Source organism: Trifolium pratense, linkage group LG4 (assembly GCF_020283565.1).
Source record: "Trifolium pratense cultivar HEN17-A07 linkage group LG4, ARS_RC_1.1, whole genome shotgun sequence".
NCBI lineage: Eukaryota > Viridiplantae > Streptophyta > Magnoliopsida > Fabales > Fabaceae > Trifolium > Trifolium pratense.
The window spans coordinates 9,910,141-9,928,248 of NC_060062.1; the positions used below are offsets into that span (position 1 = coordinate 9,910,141).

Here is an 18,108-nt window from a genome sequence, read left to right on the forward strand (position 1 = left end):
TAATATTAACAACCCATCAGTTGAGGCTGTTCGAACAATAGATTTTATACACCAAATGCAACCACTTTTCTGATACCTATACATTCACCTTCATTTTCCCCGTCGGGCCTTTGCTTCTTTACTCGACTACATTTCAATTACTTATAACTTTCCTAATTAATTTTGGACACAAAAGTCCAATGTTCTCAACACCGATAAGAAAGTTTGAAATAATCGACAACGAACGATGCGACTGTTTACACCAAACTAACAACACTTAAAAATAAAAATTAAAAGACAAAAAAAAAAAGGAGAAGAATGATATAATGAGGAGGGCGAGAGTAAATTTGGTGTGATTTTTCACTCCATGGTCCCACCCCCCCCTTTTTATAGTAATTTAGCCACATCACAACCTCCCACTTGACCAATCAGATTTGGCCACGTGGCAGTCAATTTTGACTGCATGGGGTGCTGTTTTTTTACTGCTGTCAGGTTCGCTGCTTAGCAAGCGAACGACCTATCTCGCTGCTTAGCAAGCGAACCACGGTGTTTTAAATTTTGTAATTTATACACTCGCTGCCTAAGTAGCGATGGGGGTATTTTGGGAATACCAGGGCGCGTTCGTGTCTGCCGGGGGTTTGAAAAGTAAAATTCACATTAGAATTGGCCGGGCCTCCCGAAAGTGTTAGAACATTGGAATTGGGACTTATTAGCTTAATAATGGGCTGAATAGAAAATTGCTAATAAGACCAGTTTTTCTTGGGTCTTTATTAAAAACATGCTTTATTTAAGGGTAATATTAATCAACATACGTGTTGAATTTTATTTTATTTTTTTCTGGTAATTTTCCGGTTCATAAGATAAGATGTCATGATAATTTTGGATTTGGTCTGAGAGATAAGTAAGATTTAAAAAAAATTATTCTATTTGGCATGAAATTGTATTTGGATTCTCCTAAACGATTTTTTTAATAAAGTTCATTAATCACTTGCTCAATTATTTGGTTTGTACGTCCTAGTTCTTTTATGATGTAGAGAAATAAATGGATAAGATTTTTAACATTCGAGAAACATTTATACGTTTTTTTTGGATTACCATATTACATGTACGAAGTTTTTATCACTATTTAAAAATAACCAATCTTCGTCGAATAATCATTAAGACACACAAGATGAATTAATTCTTCCCTTATAACCAATTTTTTTTCATAACATTATTTATTTAATTTGAACTGATATGCATAAGATATTCTGTGAAAATCTCAATAAGTAAACTGTCTATAACCGGCTGAGGGATATATTCCACTCATTCATGGGGTAGCCAACTTCTTTATTTTGTGAACTTGGTAAACAATAGCAATACTCCCTTCCAATAATTAAGCAATCCTGCGTTTGACAATAAAAGTGAACTTAACGTTAATTATTTTATTTTTATAAAAAATATAACATTGAAAAGGAGAATTTATACGTCACTACTATAAAATAAAGAATTAATCATACATTATAAGCAAATCATAACTAATTAAATGAATAACTTTAAAATTAGTTGCGGCTAAAATCAAAAGTTTTTAATGACACGATAGTTATAATTGATCGTTAGTGTAAAAGATTTTTATATTGACATTGTATATTGTATATGAATTAAATTATTTTTTAGGATAGAAAAAGTAATTAGATAGATATGTTAGTTAATTTAGTAATGAAATTTGGGATGAAATTCATATATTTAATTTCCTCCCCCCTATTCAATTTTTTGTATAAACAAGTAAAACAACAATTGTGTGTATGATGTACATACTTGTTGCAATCAGTGGAGGGAAGAGGCTTAAAAGGCAAGTGAACTCCACATTTGCTAGGGAGACCGGCAAGTTTGTCTACATTCACACCACTGAGCGCGTTGACGGTGGTTTGGATACACTTACAGGCGGCTTGACGATCGGATTTAGTCTTGGCTTCGTTGTTTACGGCACTAATACCGTTGCAGCACGGTTTAGGGACATCACTACCACTTCCCGTCACGTACGCAATGCACGGTGCTATTTTTGTGTTAACTTGACCACAAGTGAGAGCAACAAGAGTTTGTGGTAGACCCAAAATCATGCACATCATCATTACCAAGCAAGTAACCCTCACCAACACCATTGAGCTACACATATTGAATTAAAAACTTTGTTTTTTTGTTTTTACACAACTTGAATAATTAATAACCAGGAAACTTAGAAATGGGAGTTTGGTGTGTTTTTATAAGAATTTGATGTGGAGAAAATGATCAAAGCTTGGCTATATATATAGTCATTGACATACAAGATTTATTAGAAAACGTTTTTTTTCTTTTCTTTCTTCTTTTGTGATAGTTACAAGTTTGGTTCGTGAAAGTGAAAACGCGCGGTTAATTAGTTTGGTTAGTTGGCAATGTACTCACGGTACGTATAATCGCTTTCATGCATCATGTGTGTGTGAGTGATATTTCTTTTTGGTTTTCAAAGAGCTTAAAAGTAGAGAATTGAAGTTTTTGTCAAGAAGTCATATAAGTGTTTGTCAAGAAGTCATATATCGGATTTAAGTTGATGTAGACAAGAGTTTATAATCAGTTAGACTCAACTTCCAATTCTAAAATGGTAGTAGAGTCTCTTTAAGATATGTGGACCACCTGCTATCAGGTTTTCGCTATCGGACCATCTACCCTTTATTTTCACGCATCAAGTCCAATAATGTTGGACGAGAGAGAGTGTATTAAGAACTCTCACATCCGGATGTGAGTTGGTCTAGACAAAGATTTATAAGTAAGAGACAATCATCATCTTACAAACCGATTTTGTAAAGGTTGAGTTATACCCAACTCCCAATTCTAAGAGTTTCAAACCATCATTTTTATCATAAGCTAGCTTTACTTATGGAACGCGGGATTCCTGAAATTTTGGATGCCCTGTGCGAATAATTTGGTGTCCCATTTGTTTTATAAATCATATAATTATAAATATATAATATGTAAGAAAAGTTAATAATTATGTCAATATTGAAAAGTTCATACCAAATAGTTTCAATTGTTTGGAATATCTCATAACTTTTAATTTTTCAAATAAATTTCATTATCAAAATTATAAGAGTTTAAACCTATTTTAAAATTTATTTATATAAATTATATAATTTTTTATTTTAACACATACACATGCACTCACGCACAAACATACCTACACAAGAAAAACAATGGTGCCCCAAAATTTTAGTGATGACCTATCCGGCAGCTCTTCCCGAATACCTTATGCAACTCTTGAATTCTATTGTTGGTTAATTGTGGTGGTTAAATTTTAGTGGTGGTATTTAAATTTAGGGTTAAATAAATTTTTGGTCCCTATAAATATTTTGAATTTGGATTTTAGTCTCTATTATTTTTTTATCAACTTTTGACCTTTCAAATAATTTCTGTGATCACAACTTTTGGTATTTACTTTCAATCAAATTCTTGTATATTTTCACATATTTTTTAATGATTTTTTGGTATTCATATTTATAATATTATAAGGACCCCTCCCATAAAAATTTATTTATGCGCAAAAAAATTAAAAATTTCGAATGATAAATACGAGTTGACTGAAGCAGGGTTCAAAAATAGGGCCCAAAACTTGCTAAAAAAATTATAGGGATTAAAAGCAAAATTTAAGAAATTTATAAGGACCAAAAACATATTTAATCGCTAAATTTGGTGCTGTGCATTAAACTGGATAATTTAACATAGACCTTTTAATTGAAAGTTTGAGAAAGAAGAAATCTATTTCATTTGCTTCAAAATTAAAAAAAAAATCTATTTCATTCGATATCAGTGCCTTGTACTTTCTTTATAATATACTAACGGTAACGCGTATGTATGTATCTGTGATCCATATTTTCTATTATGTAAATTTATGTAAAAAAAAATGAATGTCATTATGTTATGGTGAGTTTGTTAATAAAAAAATTTTGCTGCTAAAAAAAAGGACATGCCTTATGTTATGATGAATTTGTTAATGAATGATTTTTGCTTCTAAAAAAACATCAATAATATTGTTGGTATTATGAAAAGTCGACACCAAAAATTTTGGATCAAGTACCATATATCCTTTTATCCTGTAATTTCCACTTAAAATTTGATACATCTTAGGATATACTTCTAGTGCTCAGTGCCTTGCTACTGCGCACTTATATTTTTTTCCTTTTACATTTGATCCATACTCAATATTGGCATTTCCTGATTTGCATATAAATCCCAAAGCTATAGTATCTAATTATTGCATGGTTTATTTTTCAAGAATGCTAGCTCTTTTTTATGACAAAGAATGCTAGCTCTTAGAAATGGATGTTGGGTCTAACTCAACTCTATAAAACATACTTGTAAGGTGAGAATTGTCCTCACTTTATAAACACACATTCATGCTATCTCGCAACCGATGTGAGACTTCTTAAGAAATGCTAAAGTGTATGGCAGTTTTGTCGCACAATTTGCACAATGAATTATTTGAATTAATAATATCTTTGTTGATAAAAACATCACATTATATACATAGAGATTGAAGTTTGAACTCAAAACAATTCATTTTAAAGGTAAAATTCTAATTTCCAACACATGCAATACTTGAAAAAAAAATAAAAAATTATCTGCATTAATTAATCACCTGGTGACTTTTCTCATAGATTTGCTAATCGACAACATAGAGTAGGAGAGAAATTCTTACTTTCAATTGTTGTGATTTATTTGATTTTTTTACAAATTAAGGGTTGTGATTAAACACTTAATAATTTTGCATAAAGCAATTTAAGGGAAAAGAATGGTCAGATAGCATTTTGCATTGCTCATGAAAGTAATCTTTCTAAATTCAATTTTAATACTACAATCTGTCCCAAAGAAGAGAGATATAAAATAGGCTTAAATATGTTAGTAGTCGCAATTTTTTTTGTTTGGTATTAGTCCCTGCACTTTGAGAAACTTTGTTTTTGGTCCTTGACATTAGTGAGTCTGTTAAAAAAAAGTGAAAGTTAACTGGAGTACCACGTGGCCCAATCATTTTATGCCACTTGGCATGGTAAAATTGTTATTTTAAAATTTAATTAAATAAAATAACAAAATTGATTTATAATTTGTTTTATTATTATTAATTAATATTAATAGAAGAAAGAATAAACAAACACAGATTCCCTTACCAAAAACAAACACAGATCCTCATCCTACCATCGCCCCCCATCACCACCTTATCACCAATCTTCACCATCACCACCTCCATTGTTAATATTATTACAAGTGTTAAGAAGGAGTGTGGGTCTGCTCAACATGAACACCAATAGAAGGTTTTGTGAAAGGGGAAGAGTGAAACCTTGAGTTTTAAATTGAACGTGAATCGAACTTATAACTTCGAAATTAACTCTAACCGGTTCTTCTATAGCCTCTGCTCGCAAATGGATGAATAAATTTCGAAATTTTGCAGTCCAATTTTGAATGAATTGAAATAGGGTAGAGTGGGTTGGTTCATGATTCCATATGAGTGCCGATGGTTTCTTAATTTGTTGTATTTGAAGGGTTTTGATGAACTATGAGTGGTGGTGATTCGATGAGTTAAGGTAGCCATGATTTTGGTGATGGTGTCTCTATGGTGATGGGGGATTGGTGGGTGGGGCGATGAAGAAGAAGACAACCATGATTTTGGTCTTTTTTTTTTCTTTCATTTTAGTAACTAATTATTATTGTTAAAATAATTATAAATAACAAATTATAATTGTGCCACGTGGCATAAAATCATTGGGCCACGTGGCACTCCGTTAACTTTCACTTTTTTTTAACAGACTCACTAATGTCAAGGACCAAAAACAAAGTTTCTCAAAGTGCAGGGACTAATACCAAACAAAAAAAATTGCAGGGACCAAAACCAAAATATGCTACAACTGCAGGGACTAGTAACATATTTAAGCCTATAAAATAACACAATTTTACCACAGTGTGCTAGTGCGCACGTGCGTGCACGTGTTAAAATAAATAAAAAAATTCATAAGTAATATAAACCAAAAAATGCTTAGAGATATATACATCCATTAGAATTAGAAACAAACTAAAAAAATAAACGAATTCAAACTTTTGTTTGGCATGTATTCATACAACAATATTTTCCCTCAACACAGTGGCAGTTAAGAGTCCCACATCGGTCGAGAGATGGTCTGACTAAGTGTTTATAAACTAGAGGCAATCCTCACCTTAAAAGTCGGTTTTGTAAGGATGAGTTAGGCCCAATACTCATTTCTAAGATGGTATCAGAGCCTTTCCACGATCCGTTGGGCCACCTGTTATCAGGTTTCCGCTATCTGGCCACCCACCGTTTATATCCACGCACCAAGCCCAATAGTGCTGGGCGTGAGGGGGTGTGTTAAGAGTCTCACATCGGTCGAGAGATGGTCTGACTAAGTGTTTATAAACTAGAGGCAATCCTCACCTTAAAAGCCGGTTTTATAAGGATGAGTTAGGCCCAATACTCATTTCTAAGAGTGGGCAAGTAATGTACTTGACGAGGTTTTACGTTGTCAAGATCAAACTCGTGGAATTCTATTCCTTCATTGTCATCATTTTGTTCTAATCCTTCCTACATGTTTACGAATTCTATCAAACACCTAACAGTGTCCCATGTGCGACAACGTAGTCCACGTAATCCAGATGAAGATTTAGATAGTCCTTTAGCTAATAAAATAATTCTTGGTTTATTAGTTATTGTGTACTCAGAAGTCTAATATTGTGTATATGTAGCTGTTCTAAAATGTTTGTCTCGTCGACCATGATATGTGGCTCCACTGCCACAAAATCTGGCATTAGCTGTGATAAATAATGCAGCCAATCCTTAGGCACGAATTTTTGAATGTACTATATAAATTTTTTAATGTCAAATATTGTACCATAATTTAATATTTACATGTAAATAAATCTTAACTACAAAACTGTTCACAAAATATAAATATTATCAATTGCTAAATACTATTGTGAAATGAAGTTTTGTTAAATATAATTATAAATATATATAAAATTTTAACTTTCCACAAAATTTTCGTTAATTCTGTAATTTTGGGCAAAAGGTATAGCAATCTAGCTGTATGGAAAGGATAGGGCCCGTCTCTGAGATTTTGATGTCCGATTTTTTTTTTGTTTTTATAAATTATATAATTACAAATATATAATATGTAAGAAAAATTAAAGATTATATCATTATTGAAAAGATCATAACAAATAGATTCAATTGTATGTGAGAATCTTTTTGATAACTTTAAATTCTTTAAAGAGATTTCACTAAGATGAAATTTCAAGTCTATTTTGAAAGTTATGTATATTATTTATAGAATTTATTTATTTTAACACATACGAACGCATGCATGTGTGCATGCGCACGCACGCGCACACACAATGGCAGAACTAGAAAATAAAATTCGGGGGGAGGGTGCACTAAAAAAATTATAATATATAAAAAAACACAAATTTGATCATAAAAAAATTAAATTGCATACTCTAAATAATATTCTACCTATACCAAGTGATTTGAAATAATTATCAACGATTTACTTTAAACTAATACTTGCACAAAGTTGATCATCGAAAAATTATATGTTTTATCATATTACACGTATAATTAAAAGAAAATGATTGTTTTTTATTTGAAAATAGTTGTGCGGTTTTCCTAAAAAAAATAGAAATTGTTATATATATATATATATATATATATATATATATATATATATATATATATATATATATATAGTGTTATTGGTTTAGTAGCTTAAGAATGTTTTGCTTTTCAAGTACGTGGGTTTGAATATTGGGTATTGAACATGGGGTCAGCAGGAGTAGAACTCGCGTCCTCACAATAAGGGTGTGTTACAATTTGTTATGAACCACTGGGCTAGGCGTGGACGGACTCCGCCGCTGCACACACACAAAGTAAAAAAAACTTTGGTGCCCTGCGATCACTCCTCCCGAATACATCGGAAACCTTCTTGGTGTGAGTGGTGAACTACTGTTTATTATTATGTGGTCTTTTTTGTCTGGTCTATTGATGGTGGAGACGAATTTCATGGGATTGTTAATCATTTCTAAGTGGTGTAATGTTTAAGGAATTGATATGGCAACCATACTTTCGTTAGCTAAAATACATGCATTTGAAGAACCTTGTGTGGAAAAAATTACAAGTGAAGACGTGTTGACATTTTCTTGTGTGGTTAAATACATCAACATTCTTCTATTTCCATTTATGAGCTACTATCAAGGTTTTGGTTCGACTCAATGAAAATACACCACTTGATGGTCTTGCACTTTGGTTTGATGTGGAGTTCACTACGACTATAGAATCACCTTTTCCAATTCATTTTAAGTATCAAATTCAATTTCTTGATGGTAGTATAGTCTTTGGTAATTAGGTAGACAAGGAAAATTAAACGTTACTGAAACATTTGTCATGCTCATCGGTCTTGAAGATCCACCGACACATTGGAAGCGTTTTGATTATTGTATTTTGCAGACATTGATATACTATCAAATATAATAATAGTATATCACTATCAGCAAAATACAATTATCAAATTGCTTCTAATGTATTGATGGATCTTCAAAACTGATGGGCATGTCATGTGCTTCATTAAGGCTTGCCTTCTTTTGTTTACTCTAATTATCAAATGTTTGATTACCATCAACCATTGAGATTTGACAAAAAATTGGAAAAGTGATATATTATAGTCCCAGTAAACTACACATCAAACCAAAGTATATATAAAACCCGTAAGTGTTGTCGTTGAACTCTTCATTTTGCCAAATTGAGACCTTGTTGATAATTATTGTAGCTCACAAATAGTAAAAGAAAAAAAATTATGATACATTTCACCACACAAGGCATTGCTAACATATTTTCACTTGTATTCGTCTACACACAAGATTATTCAAATGCATGTATTTTAGCAAATGAAATTATGGTTGACATATCGGTTCCTTCAACACTTTTCCAAGAAGTGGGTAACAAAAATGAAATTCAATTTTTGTTTTTTTTGGTTGATAATTACATGAAATTCATCTACATCATATTCCTTGTATATACATCAACATATTCATCTTATTTTTATATAAAGAAAGAATAAAATATAAGATTATTTACATATGTACGTTTTTAAATGGAACATTTTTTATTTTAACTAAATATTTTTAAAAAATACAACAATCACATACATATTTGTCTTTCACACATATTCCTATTTAAATAGACATAAAAATCATATCAAAAAATTAAATTGAACAATAAATAATAATGACCCACAAATTACATCAAAGTCGATTAAATAAATCAAACCTATAAAAATGTATAGATTCAAGATTGATTTACTTCTTTTGTCAAAAAAAAAAGATTGATTTACTTCTAATATTATGAAGGATTAAAATATATTGAAGGAATTGTACCAAAATAATAATATTGAAGGAATTAATTATGCCATAATAAATAAGTTGCTCCAAAGCAACTTTCCTCAAATGCACATAGCTCATGAATATGTTTTTTCAGGCATGCAAAAATTTACAAACGGAGCAAAATTATTCTCAAATGTACATGATCCATTTTATTTTATTGTTGATTTTATACCATATCTCCTAATGGAGCAAAATTGTTCATGTTTTTTGCTCAACAAAATGGAAATGTTAACAACAATAAAGCACAATAATTTGACATATATTTCTCAATTCAAATAAAAATGGTATAAAATTCAGGGACAAATAAGATCAAAATTAAATTACATGCATATATATATGAAATTTAAAGGGATAGAAACAATTACCGCAAATATGGTAGCACGATTTGGTACTTCATCCATTTGAGGATATATATGAAAATATTGTTGTTGAATGATAAAGGTGCGGAATGAGGATAACACTGATGAAAAAATTAAAAGCCATGTAAGCTTCAAACATTATAGAATGACAACAACATGAGATTATTTTACAACAAGTATGGTTCTAGTATTTATATATGATTTATGACTCAAATATGATATATATTTTCAAACAAATTTGATTCACTGAATGTGAATGCATTTATGATAGTAATGTGAACATTTGACTGTGTGTGAATGCATTTATGGTCAAAATTTAAGAAAAAAATTTAAATGTATTTGGTCAAAGTTTGGATTAAATACATTTGATATTTTCCTTATATTAAAAATCTGAGGAATTATTTTTTATTTTCGTTCTAAAAGTACTACTTGAAGAGGAATTATTTTTATTCATTTTACAATTGTCTCATAAGAGAAAAAAAAAATCAAACAATTGTAATTGGTTGAATGTGGACCAAAATCACATAAGGAATTGGTGGAAATCACATAAGAAAAAAAATCAAACAATTGTAATTGGTTGAATGTGGACCAAAATCACATGATAAAGAAAATAAATCAATGAATAAGGAAATAAACTATAAGGAAAATAAAATAAAAAATGGTAACCATATATTATACAAAATTTGGACCAAAATAGTTTTACTTTTTGATACCTTTAAATTAATTGTTGTTTTTTTATTTTTTTGATTTACAATAAAGTTGAAGATCGAATCCATGACATCATGCATACTGTCCAATTCATATTTTAAGTTTTTTTTTTTCATTTTTCATCACGTAACAGTTAAAATTTGTGTCCCAATTTATATTTGTGAAGGTATTTGTGACAAATTTATTTCGTGACAATTTTCCTGTCAAAAATTCGTCGAGACATAATGTAATTAATTATGGGGTTAAATATTTTTGTTTAGTTCTAGTAAAAAAATTCAATTGGTAGTGGGAATGGATTGAACATGTACTAGAATCCCATGGTACGTGGTTCGATTACCACAGACGGCAAAAACTCTACAGAGAGGGGAGTAGAGAAGATTGTGAGTTTAGTGTAAAACCGAGATTTTTAGGGGTTAATTTAGGAAAAAATTGAATTTTTTTTGAGTTATTTATATATTATGTCACATGTGAAATTTTGCCTAAACTCTATATTATATACAAGAGAAAATAATTAGTTTGCAATTATTTCTCGAAACAGTATTCAAAAACATTTTTTCTTTCCAATAAATAGACCTAGTATAATTTTTTTACTAGTTCTTTATCTATGGAAGAAAAATAAAATACGTTCATATTAGTTTTTAGCTAATAAAATGATGAATGTTCAGAACCTCAATTTAAAATAACAGGATATAGGATCATATATAAGATGAGCCTAGATCACAGTCATTCTTATTCTTAATAGCAATATAACACTCTCATATAGTAGTGAGAATATTCCATAATCTTGAATCTGCGACAACTTCCTTATCCTTGATGCTGCTGTAACTATAACCAATTAATAAACATAAAACTAGTCAATAAACCAATAACACAAATGCTGTTCAAAAAAAAAAAAAAAAAACACAAATCTTATCAAAGTAGACCAAGACAAAGAAATTTTATACATATTCTAAGGGCCCGTTTTGCATTTGACTTATTTTTGAGCTTATAAAATAGATTATGCAAATAATTAAACTTTTATGTTAATTCATAATTTTTTACTAACAAAAATTGTAAACTATCTTAAAAAACTTATAATAATACATATATAAAAGCTTAATTATTTATTTGCATAAACTGTTTTACATAAGCTCAAAAATAAGTCAATTCAAATGGGTTCTAAGACCTAACTCAACTTAGTAAAATTGGATTTAATACTACTATAATTTTGAAAATATATAATCAGTACAATCATAACCATTATATTGAGATCAGACAGTTCAAATTCCGAATTAAATTTAGATTTTAAATTGTACGGTCTTATCTAACGGCTACAAATGCAATGACGGCTTGAATGTGTTAAACTGTGACTGCAGGCAATCTTAGTCCAATTTGATCGCGCTAGCAAACACACACTTCATGTTTTTTCTTTCTGAATATTATGTTATTGTTATGTGCTCGAAGAGTGTTAAACTTAATTATTTATTATTTATGACTCTAAATTGAAAAATATGAACATACCTATCACAATGAGAAGAAGAGAGAGTAATCTTGTAGTGAGTCTTAGCACCACATTTGGCAAAGAGTACAGCACCATTCTTCTCATAAAATAAACCATAAAGACTACTAGCAAATTTTGCCAAGCACCTACAAGTATCCTTCTGATCATTGGCCGTGGTGGCTTCATCGTCAATTCCGATCACTGCATCACAACATTGTTGGTCAGGACCAGGACCACCTGCAAGAAAATCAATGCATGGACCAAGATCATCGGATACAATTTGACAATAGATTGTAGCCTCTACCATAGGTGAAACAACTATGCACATCACTAATAGTAATACCACAACTTTCATGCTTGCCATTGTTTTTTAATGAAAATCAGAACAAAAATTTATATATATTTTGTGAGTTTAAAACTTTAAAGTGTTAGAGGTTATATAGAAGATAAATGTCGTTTTCAATATTTTCAACAAAAAATAATTATTATTGGTATTTAGAGAATGTGGGAGTGGGACAATGAAGATAAGGTGGTAGTAGTTGTGATGCATAGTCCTAAATTAATTATTGGTAAATCCTCCAACCTCTCTAAAATATGACTCACTAAATCAAGAAGAAATTAAGAAAGTTGAAAGTAATATGCAATTGACAAAATACATTTTTTAAATTGTTTAATTATAAGTTTTCTATGTTATTTTTTCTCAAGGAGATCCTTTAGCTTATAATACAGACTCAATGGCATTTAAAAAACTATGGAGAGAGTGGATTCCGTGAGACTTATCCTCCTTGAGCATTAACTACAGCAAGAGTTGGATCAAGTTTTTTATCAAGAGGAAATGCTTTGGTACCAAAAGTCGAGAGAAAAATGGATTAAGTTTGATGATAAAAATACTAATTTTTTTTATGTTCAAACTGTCGAGAGAATTTGCTTTATGAGTTAAATGCAGGAAACTGCACGAAAATCAAATTGCAGGGAATCCTCATCCGTGTTTGGCAATAGATTAAGGCCTATCACCTATGTTTGACAATATCATTACACCTTTTCAAAGTAGCTTTCTTCTTGGTCAGGGTACTTGTGACAATGCAATAATTCGTCATGAGATTATCCATTCCATGAGAAAATCAAAGGCTCCTCGAACAAATGTCTTCATCTTGTTGGTAGGAACTCTATTACCAAAGTCAGGTAGAGTGATGCTGGCGAAATCATTACTTAACTCAATCCCGGCCTACTACATGCAAATTAGTTGGCTCCCTTCATCTATTTGCTCTCAGATAGATCAGATGACTAGAAATTTTATTTGGAAAGGCCCCTCGAACAAAGGTATTCTTGTTGGTTGGAGCCCTATTACCAAAGCCAAGACTGATGGAGGACTTGGTGTCCTCCTTGCTAGGGAAGCTAATACATCCATGCTTGGGAAATTAGTTGGGACATCCCACAAAATTCATGAAAGTTGTGGCGGTTTTCATGCTTCAAGTGAAATATCTTCAGCAACAACCTTTCATCAATATGCTCCTTTTCACTTTGGCTCTCCTATACAAAACTCTATTTCTAAGGCGAAAATGGTTCTTGTTGATGGGTATATATATATATCGTGTTAGTGATGGAATTAAGCTCCTTATTTTCGTACTCTCCGTGGCTCTGTCATGAGTTGCTTTGCACTAAAGTGGACAATGTGGCAATCCAAGACGGTCAAATCAAAATTAATGATATATTTCTATTTTTATGGATTCTTTGCACCTGGATTTTCTTTATTCTCTGTTATCTTCTGAGTTGCAGGATCACATTACCATCACAAAGTTTACTCTTAATAAAGTTTACTCTTAATAATAGTACGTCAGACTGTTCCTTACACCAGACCCTTAATAATAAACAAAGAGATAACAGAAGTACATTCCACCAGAACCCAACAATCTCTAAGGTAAAATAGAAAAACAAACAAGCAAATAAAACTATAAGAAAACAAGAATGAAACACCCCCAACAAACTAAACCCGTCAAAGGCACCACCACAAGAAGAAAAATAATCCTCAGAAAGAGATTATGAAGCAATTTTATTTAAGTAGTAGTCTAGTAGATGCATGATCATGCATATGGATGATTTTTGTTCAATACATTAAGTAGAAATTGCTGATGGCATCTTCAAGAAGAAATTTGAGGATTCCTGAGCATTCTTGAATGAAGCTTGTGCGTGAGAGTTAGAATCAAAACACCATCCATATTCAATTTCAGGATTTGGAAAACGAGCACAAAAACTCCCACTTCCTTTTTTTGTGCAATCATCATGAGATTCACATAAGTTAGGATGTTCTTCCACCATGTTTGTAACATGTTCAAATGATGCTTTCACGCAGACACCATAGGTTAATGAAGCTGGGACACATTTACAACCATCACCACATGATTTTGGTTTATACAGCAAACAAGAAATTTTACAAGCAGCTTCTACCTTCTTCACTGGGAACGTTAATACTGCAAATGGTGTAGAATATTAATTGTTTAATTATGTCCCAACACATAATTAATTTTAGAGAACGGATTCCCGTAAATTTATCATAGTGGTCCAGTGTACATCACAGCCGTCCATTTTTTTATAATAACTTATTTATTTTTGTGGTAACAACCAATATTATATATATTTTAGTTGACATATACTCAGATACATATTCCGTGTGACCTAATAAGCATTGACACATTATAAAAATGACCAAAAAATGAGTGGGAGACCAAACTTTGGTAAAAAGTTAAATTGAGTAATAAAAAAATCTATTTTTAAAATAAGAGGACTAAGGGTGTGTTTGGTAACACAAACAATCTAGCTTATAGTTTATTATATGAGCTTATAAGCTTGTTTCAAAAAATTAGAGGTGTTTGGTAACAAGCTTTTTATACTAGCTTATAGCTTTTTTTCAGATGCTATTTCAAGTAGCGTTTGAGCTTATAGCTTATAGTTTTTTACACTTTATTTCATTTTTACCCTTTAATTTAATAACTACCCACTCTAAAAAAAAAACTACCCACTATCAATTATGTAATTTTATATTTAATAACCACTTTAAAAACTAATTTTACCAAACACTTTAATTTCAATAAGCTAGTTTTTCAGCTATCAGCTATAAGCTAGCTTTTCAGCTATCAGCTAGCTTATAGCTTATTTTTACCAAACAGACCCTAAAACTTCATTTTTCTGAAAATAGGAAGGCTAAAAATACATTTATGCCTCCAATATTTTAAATAATTAATAAAAGTGAGTTTGCTGAAAAATGCAATGCTAGTATTTTTTTTTTTTCCTTTTTGGGATGACAAATATATTATATATATTATTATAAAAACGAAAAAGTTCAAGAAAAAGTTCAGAACAATAAAGAATTACTAAAAATACACTCCACTAGAATCCGAAAATTTCTAAGGTAAGACAGAAAAACAACAAATAAAGGCACAAGAAAACATCAACTAACTAGAATCCCTTAAAATCATCATCACGAGAAGAAGAATGTCTTTCATGAAGAAAGAGACAAAGATCAGCCACAAGTAATATAAAGCAATAAGAGAGCCTCTAATTCCTTAATCTTTGATTTAAATTTGTCCCAAATATATTTCTACCATTGTTGTTTATATTTAAGACAAAAGAAAATACATATGCATGTTTTATGAAGGGTGTAGAGAGCAAAAAAGAAGTAAAGTTAGAAGACATACGGAATGTGGCAAGAAAGAAGAGAGCCAAACGAGCGAGCTTAACATATGCCATATTGCTTGAATCGAAAGAAGTAGCTAGGGACAGTTATAATGAGCTAGGTTGGTGTTGTGTTGTGTTGTATATTAATTCATTCTTGCATGCAGTGATATATATAGACAAAGAAAAGAAAAGCATTTGCATCTCATTTGAACATTAGCTTTAAGGTTTTGTTATTAGCTAGACCAATAAATTACATTATATTTTATTTGATTTAATAGTATGATTTATTGATCAAATTGTAAAAATCAATTTTACATACACTATACAAAATATACCACATTTAATTTGTTTGTAGATTTGCCTAATACTCATTCCATTCCATTATGAGGGAGTCATTTTAACTGTATGCAGTATCACATCACATATATTGTTTTGACCCATTTTTCGACTAATAAATAAAAACAAATATTAGCATATAAGATAATGTTAAATTCATCTCGATCGATGAGTATTTTCCAAATATCATATTTTTATAATTTTTAATATTATACAATTAATAATATTAATCATCAAAATTATGCATTGACATATGTGATGTAATCAACTGACTCACTTATTGTGGGAGAGAGAGTATAAACTAGTAGTAATGCAACATTTTCCACCAGTCACCAGACATTCACTTGCCAACAATTAATTAAATTATCTTCTTTTGGCCCTCTTCCCTAGATGTACAGATAAATTGCTCCCTATTTTTAACCAGCAAGCAGATAATGCTTATTATATTTATTATTTATTAAAGCAAGGAACACGATCGTAATAAAATATACTATACTGAAATAATACATGGATGGGCAATAGTAGCGGGGTACGGGTACTTCGGTCAGATTAGGTGGGAGCCGTTATAATGTACTCTCTTCGGTCCTTTTTATAAAGAATACTTTGAAAAAATCATACAGATCAAGGAAATACATTTAACATAGTTATTTTTATTTAATACTCTTTTAAATTTAAATTTATTCCATGTATACCCTTATTTAATTACTCATTATTCAACTAACTTACTTATTTTTAAATTCTCTCTCATAATAAATAAGGGCATAAGTGAAATTGAACATTTAAAATATTTGAAAATTGGTCAAAGTTTCTTATAAAAAGGACCAATTTTTTTGCCCTAAGTGTTCCTTATAAAAAGGACCGGAGGGAGTATAAACGAATTTCTTATTCATTATGTATAAATAACACAACAAATTGATTTTGAATTACAATCTTCTGAAACCATTCTAGAGTAAAAATAATTTTGGCCTGATTAAGTACATTTAATGTAAAATCATTCCACAGCAAAAATGGTTTTGACATGATTTTAGTTTAAAACTAACTATAAAGTAATCTGATGACGTTCGGGGGTTGTTGTTGATTTGGGGTGGGAAATGATGCATTTGGAGATTTGTTAGATTCAATTGAATGATAGAGATTTGTTTATGCATATTCCTTATGCATAATAACTCATGCCAGATTAGGTTAAGTTTCACAAAAAATTAAAACTAGGATCATATAGAGTACTTAGAATTGAATTTGGAAATCTCGAAATGAATTCATCTTTTCTAAAGGAGTCTTTTCTATTGAGTGGATTACGTGAATGACTTTTCTGGTTTTTTTATATTAAATAATTAAATGATGAAACATTATATTTATTTTATAAAAATTACTCCATCTTTGCATTTTCTTAAAACATTGTGTAATCTATTTTCATTAAGAAAAATATTTAATTATCAAATGGCAAAACCTTTAGTATTTTTTATAAAAAAATATTTCAAAAAATTATAACACTATTTAGCCGGAGGGTTTTTGGGTTGAGTCCGGTTTTGCGACAAACCCCTTTTTTATGGGTTTATTTTTAAATTTTTGAAATTCATATTCACTCAGTTACTCGATCAAATCCAATTTTTTGGATCGGATTGAGTGAGTTTGGCCGAATTGATCGAATTTGCTCAAACCATGTACATCCCTAGGCTATAGATGGCTTCATAAAAACCAATATTAAAATTTTGAAAATTGCAAATTGATCTTTTTTTTGAAGAAGCTAAATTAGCCCACCCAAATTGGCGCCAGAGAGAATCGAACCCCAGACCTCAAGAGGAGCACACTCCCAGGTCCCAAGCCAATACCAATGCATCAACCCAAGTGGATTTGCAAATTGATCTTTATTTTTAAAATTTTAAATTTAATCCAAAAATATTTAAATTTATAAGTAATCCAAAATGTTCACAATGAAATTTTCGATTTCTTTATCCAAACACGCATATTTAAAAATTATTCATTTAAAATTTTAAATTCTCTAAATTTTTTAATTACTTATCCAAATACACTCTTAACTGGTAAATTTTATATAGTCAAATCTCAGCCATATATTTAATTAACATTATAATTTTAATTTTTTTATTTAGAAAATGAATGGTGAGATTT

The 18,108-nt window shown here is 30.4% G+C and overlaps 2 protein-coding genes across 3 annotated transcripts; both read right to left on the reverse strand.

Moving 5' to 3' along the window:
• Positions 1-1,063: 1,063 nt before the first annotated feature.
• Positions 1,064-2,835, reverse strand: LOC123923448 (non-specific lipid-transfer protein 1-like). Its single transcript, XM_045976135.1, has 2 exons — positions 1,777-2,835; positions 1,064-1,364 (listed from the first exon to the last, which is right to left on the reverse strand). The coding sequence occupies exons 1-2, from the start codon at positions 2,130-2,132 to the stop codon at positions 1,355-1,357; spliced, it is 366 nt and encodes a 121-aa protein (XP_045832091.1). The 5' UTR covers positions 2,133-2,835; the 3' UTR covers positions 1,064-1,354.
• Positions 2,836-11,094: 8,259 nt separating this feature from the next.
• On the reverse strand, positions 11,095-15,870 carry LOC123923447 (albumin-1-like). 2 transcript variants are annotated; one of them, XM_045976133.1, is made up of 3 exons: positions 15,666-15,870; positions 11,994-12,210; positions 11,095-11,318 (listed from the first exon to the last, which is right to left on the reverse strand). In XM_045976133.1, exons 1-3 carry the CDS (start codon positions 15,715-15,717, stop codon positions 11,249-11,251), a joined length of 339 nt encoding a protein of 112 aa, XP_045832089.1. In that variant the 5' UTR covers positions 15,718-15,870; the 3' UTR covers positions 11,095-11,248. The 2 variants fall into 2 exon arrangements, with proteins under 2 accessions (XP_045832089.1, XP_045832088.1); XM_045976132.1 differs by lacking the exons at positions 11,095-11,318; positions 11,994-12,210 and adding an exon at positions 13,771-14,441 and having other exon boundaries at positions 15,666-15,821.
• Between the last annotated feature and the right edge of the window lie 2,238 nt (positions 15,871-18,108).

Excerpts from the sequence above, each read along its gene's own strand:
- LOC123923447 (XM_045976132.1), bottom strand. The coding sequence starts at position 15,717 with ATGGCATATGTTAAGCTCGCTCGTTTGGCTCTCTTCTTTCTTGCCACA. Across the intron at positions 14,442-15,665 it reads CTTCTTTCTTGCCACATTCC|TATTAACGTTCCCAGTGAAG; the intron begins GTATGTCTTCTA and ends CACCATTTGCAG.
- LOC123923448 (XM_045976135.1), bottom strand. The coding sequence starts at position 2,132 with ATGTGTAGCTCAATGGTGTTGGTGAGGGTTACTTGCTTGGTAATGATG.